Source organism: Corythoichthys intestinalis, chromosome 22 (genome assembly GCF_030265065.1).
Source record: "Corythoichthys intestinalis isolate RoL2023-P3 chromosome 22, ASM3026506v1, whole genome shotgun sequence".
NCBI lineage: Eukaryota > Metazoa > Chordata > Actinopteri > Syngnathiformes > Syngnathidae > Corythoichthys > Corythoichthys intestinalis.
In genome coordinates this window covers 12501128-12505825 of record NC_080416.1, presented here as the reverse complement: position 1 = coordinate 12505825, position 4698 = coordinate 12501128, and the positions used below count along the sequence as shown (strand labels likewise).

The window sequence follows — 4698 nt, the reverse complement described above, 5'->3', positions numbered from 1 at the left end:
TTTTAGTTCAAATATTTTCAGACCAAAAAAATACTGTGTGCGTTAATTTACGTTTAAATCCATGTTTTTGCAAAACGTGTCAGTGTGTGAGAAGCCTGCAGAGTGCAGTGCCGTCCTATTATTGCTTGACGACCACCACTCACCCCTGTTTTTTTTTCAAGAGCCCCTTTTTAGCTCCTGGGTGTGTCCTTGTCTCGACTTGGGGGGGAAATGCTTTCGTGGGAACTTTGTTGCCATTGGGCCGCCATAAATCAGCTGTTGGAGGAAACGCAAGCACTCACTTTGGTGTCCTTCACGGACGGACGGATAAACGAAGCGCATATGGGAGCCACTGTACAATGTATTTAAGAGAAATGGTGGCTGTACATGAACATTTTTGTCAGTGCACGTTGGGCGTGTGCAATTCAGTGCTAGTATTGGGGTGAGCAAGTGTGAAACCACTTGACAAGCTCACAAAAGAGGCAAAGGGGTGCCATAAAAATTCCTCAAGTCTGCATGTGACCAAACGGAGTCGCGGCTATATGCTTTGCACTTCGTTTCCTGCATGCTCGCTGTTTGGTTTAGACGTTTCAGAACACAGATCGACTTAAAAACGATCTTTTTAAATATATATTATATGAACATGGAGCATGCATGCGATCAAACGACATTTTGTACCAAAAGTGTAAACTGTGTCTTTTTGTCCTTGTTTTGACGTCAGCAGTGTAAGTTTATGCTTCTTTCTAAATGGTCTTGGCTATTTTCAATTGAATTCAATGTTTCTCAAGGGTCCCGATTGTCTTGCATCCTGTCTGCAAGACGAGTTTCCCTTTGGGACAATTAAGGTTCACTGGCCTGAACACACAATATGGGGATGATAGCAACAAGGGCAGCCATTTTTTCCCCTTTTATTTATACCACTGCTGTTATGCAACATATCAATTCACGAGAATCGAATGAAACACGATTTGATTTAAAAAGGAAAAAAACAGAGTAAGAATAACAGAAGTACATTATATGTATATATAATGTGTGTGTATAATTTTGTGTATGAACTTCATTTTGAATATACTTAGCCCAATTACAAATACCCAATTTAGTTTTCTCTATAGTATATATTACACACAAAAAAACCAACGACCCAAATTAGATTGATTTTAACAAATTCATTATAGCTAACTTTCACTTAAGTTAATTTCACACCCAAAATCAGTTCTTTTTTTGACGCAATTACAAAAAACAACACAAGCCTCTGCAGTATTTTTTCCCTAACTATGCATTTTTACCAGAGATTGTGTATTAAAATCAGTTGTTAAAAAAACAACAACAACTATCCTTTGGGTTCATGTGCCCTAAACATTTGGTTTATTCATTTACTATTTGGGTCAAAATGACAGTTTTTCCTCTTTTTAGCAACTTTTTCTTGATTTTATAAACACACACTCCACGGTCAGGTTGATTTTAGCTTTACGCCCATCTGTTTTAATGCAGTACATGTAATATTGGTTTAAAAATAGCCCAATTTGAATTCAGAAAATGAACAACCAGCTGTTGTGTTATTTTTGCTATAGTTGTTTTGTTGTTGTTGCTGCTGTTGTTAGAATGAACCCAAGTGGTATAGCTGGTCCCTTTCCTAACCTAAATTCAGTACAAATAAGGAAAATATATTTCTATACATATATTATTATGGGTTTGGACTGTTTTACGTATAAATGACACTTTTTCACTGCACAACAGTCAAATAAGATCAAAAGTGCTTAAATTCTGATTTTGTAAACGTATCCAATGACCAACCTGTGCTACCCATCATCCCCAAAACATGTATTCATTAGTGTCGCCACTAAACATGTTTAGCTATATATTCTTGATGAGTTCAAAATAATCAACGAATTGCTTGTATTTAATTAAAGCCTCAATTTTCACCCGTCGCCTTCCTAACATGCATCACAAGTCACTGACGGCCTTATTAGCACGCCCAATAGTAAAGTCGAAATTGCGCTCGCAGCACGCCCTGCATGCAATCGCCCGGCATTGTTTCCAAGCAGCGCGTTTTGCCGCAATGCTCGTTAACCTCCCGATGACCTCGCCGCGTCAGTTCACCAGTTGCGCCAGAGGATGGCGCAGCACGACCAGGCAAAGTTCGCCCCGAGCCACAGAGTCCTCCTCGCTCCCGAGCCCCCCCTCGCGAGTTTACCTCCCGAGGTCACCGAGCAGGATTTACGACTGGTCAACAAAAGCACGTGATACTCCGCCGTACCCCATATTTGGGTGCCTACGTAAGAGCCGGAGAATCAAGTCCATGGCCCACTCATTTCCATAATTCATCATAAATTGTGCAAGGCTGCTATAGGACGCGCTAAAGCATAAGAGCCACAAATCAAAGCGCGCTGGCTTTTGCGCTTTTCTCTCCCCTCGCCGTCAAAACGAGCAAAATCCAGCCCGAGTGGAGGAATTGTCAACAAATGAGCTCCTATTTTGTGAACTCATTCTGCGGTCGCTATCCCAATGGCGCGGACTTCCAGTTACATAATTATGGGGAACACAGTTCGGCGGACGAGCAATACCGAGACTCCAACGCCATGCACTCCGGCAGGTACGGTTATGGCTACAACGGGATGGACCTGAGCGTCGGCCGGCCCGCCGCCACAGGACACTTTGTACAGCAACAGCAGCAGGGCGGCGAGCGGACGGCCGCCTTCTCCCCGACCCACTCAGCGGCCGACCCCGGCAGGTACACGCCGTCCGCCGGCGCCAACTCGGCCAACTCAGCCGCGGCGGAACAACCAGTCCCGTGCGGCTCCACTTCCTCCCCCGGCGAGTCTCGTAGCCAGCACCGAGCCGCCAAAAACTCCCTGCCCAGTCCGTGCTCCGGCTCCAGCTCCAGCGGGGGCACACTGCTGCACAACCGAGACTGTGCGCCCAAGGGCACCCCCCTGGACGAGGAAAAGCCCACGGGGAGTGCACCCGGAACGCCACAGAACGACCCGGCCCAGCCTCAGATATATCCGTGGATGAGGAAACTACACATAAGTCACGGTAAACTTCTTTAAGAATTATAGCTAGGGATGACATGGCCTATAAAAGCCCATGTTTGTATATTTTAAGAAAGAAATCTAAAGTCAACTTTGTCACAAAATGTCGCATTATTATTTCAAGAAAAGTGTATGTGTAAGACTTTTCTTAATTATGAGAGCGCACACAAGTCACACTTGACCACAGAAGTCAAGTTTAATTCTGTTGCAAGTATTTTTCTAGCTCCAGAAAACAAAATAGGCCTCTAATTTTGCGTAAAAATATTATGCTCCAATTTTAAGTGAGACTTTTTGTCATGGCATGTAAAAAAATATGTTAACAATTTTTGCATATGTATATTTTATTCTATAGTACTCCATTAAACCGCGTATAAAAATGGCTTAACAGACGCATTTCTCTCTTTTTGTTGTTGACTCGCCCTAAGATTTGTCCGGTCCGGAGGGCAAGCGTGCCCGGACCGCCTACACCCGCTACCAGACGCTGGAGCTGGAGAAGGAGTTCCACTTCAACCGCTACCTGACCCGGCGGCGGAGGATCGAGATCGCGCACGCCTTGTGCCTCTCTGAGAGACAGATCAAAATTTGGTTCCAGAACCGCCGGATGAAGTGGAAGAAGGACAACAAGCTGAAGAGCATGAGCATGGCTGCGGGCGCGGGGGGCTACAGGCCTTGATTGGGACCCCCACCCACTCGCCCCCCACTCCTGTCACCCGAAAATCAAAGTTGCAGAGACTAAACTCCACTATATCTCCTATTCTTTTCATTTAGTGGTCAAATAAATGTACAGTTCTGTCTAGATTTAGAAAAAAAAAAACGAATAAATGTTGGTTTAAATTATTTCTCGTGGAGAAAAAGAAGGGCAAAAATGCTACCTAATGAAAAACCATGCAGCGAATGCACTCAATGTACACTCACTTGTTCCATTTTGTGTATACCTCCAGTATGTTGTGTATTGTATTTATTTGTGCGTTGTGCTAAATTGAGAGAGAAAAATGAACTCCAAAGTGATTTTCGTCAAGTGGACAATTGTATTTTACATTTTTATTGTTTTTGCAGCTTTTAAAAAAATGCTTTTGCTGTGTATAACCCGCGTGGTGTTAAGCTTTATAATTTTTGTATTTTATTTTCTAAGACTGGAAGTCAAGAATGTACTGTAAAGACATTGTTGCTGTTCATCATATAATAAAGTTTCTACTGGAACTACATTTTCGTGTGCTGAGAAAAAGAAAAAAATGTTCATTTTAAGTTTGAAATAAATTCAACAGGTTTTTAACGAATTATTTTTTGTTTTGTTTGGTGGACTCACCTGTGGTTCTGTTGGGCTTTTTTTGGGTTCCTCATCATGCAGGCGCACACACCGCCAACGGCAAAGTGTCTTTTTGCACCTCTTGCAGCATCAGCTGGACTTTTCAAGCTGTAAACTTTATTAAGCCCCCTTTCTGCTTCCTTTGACATTTGGCTGCTAAATGAACGGGGGTTTGGGGGGGGGCGGTTTGTCTATGAATTAGATCGTAAAAATCATCCGGAGCGCGTCCAGATAGGCTCACTGGCCATAAACGGTCACGTGGTGGCCATTAAAGTAAGTTTTATGGTTTTGGGGAGTTGACAGTATATTGCACATAACATATAATCGCACTGACGACCAGGCTTGCTCTGACTCTGCCTTTTGCAGCTTGCCGAGAAGTGT

The 4698-nt window shown here is 43.3% G+C and overlaps 1 protein-coding gene across 1 annotated transcript; it reads left to right on the top strand.

Moving 5' to 3' along the window:
- The first annotated feature begins 2385 nt into the window (after nt 1-2385).
- hoxa5a (homeobox A5a) lies at nt 2386-4051 on the top strand. The gene is made up of 2 exons (XM_057827412.1): nt 2386-3015; nt 3437-4051. Exons 1-2 carry the CDS (start codon nt 2442-2444, stop codon nt 3682-3684), a joined length of 822 nt encoding a protein of 273 aa, XP_057683395.1. The 5' UTR covers nt 2386-2441; the 3' UTR covers nt 3685-4051.
- Nucleotides 4052-4698: the final 647 nt, after the last annotated feature.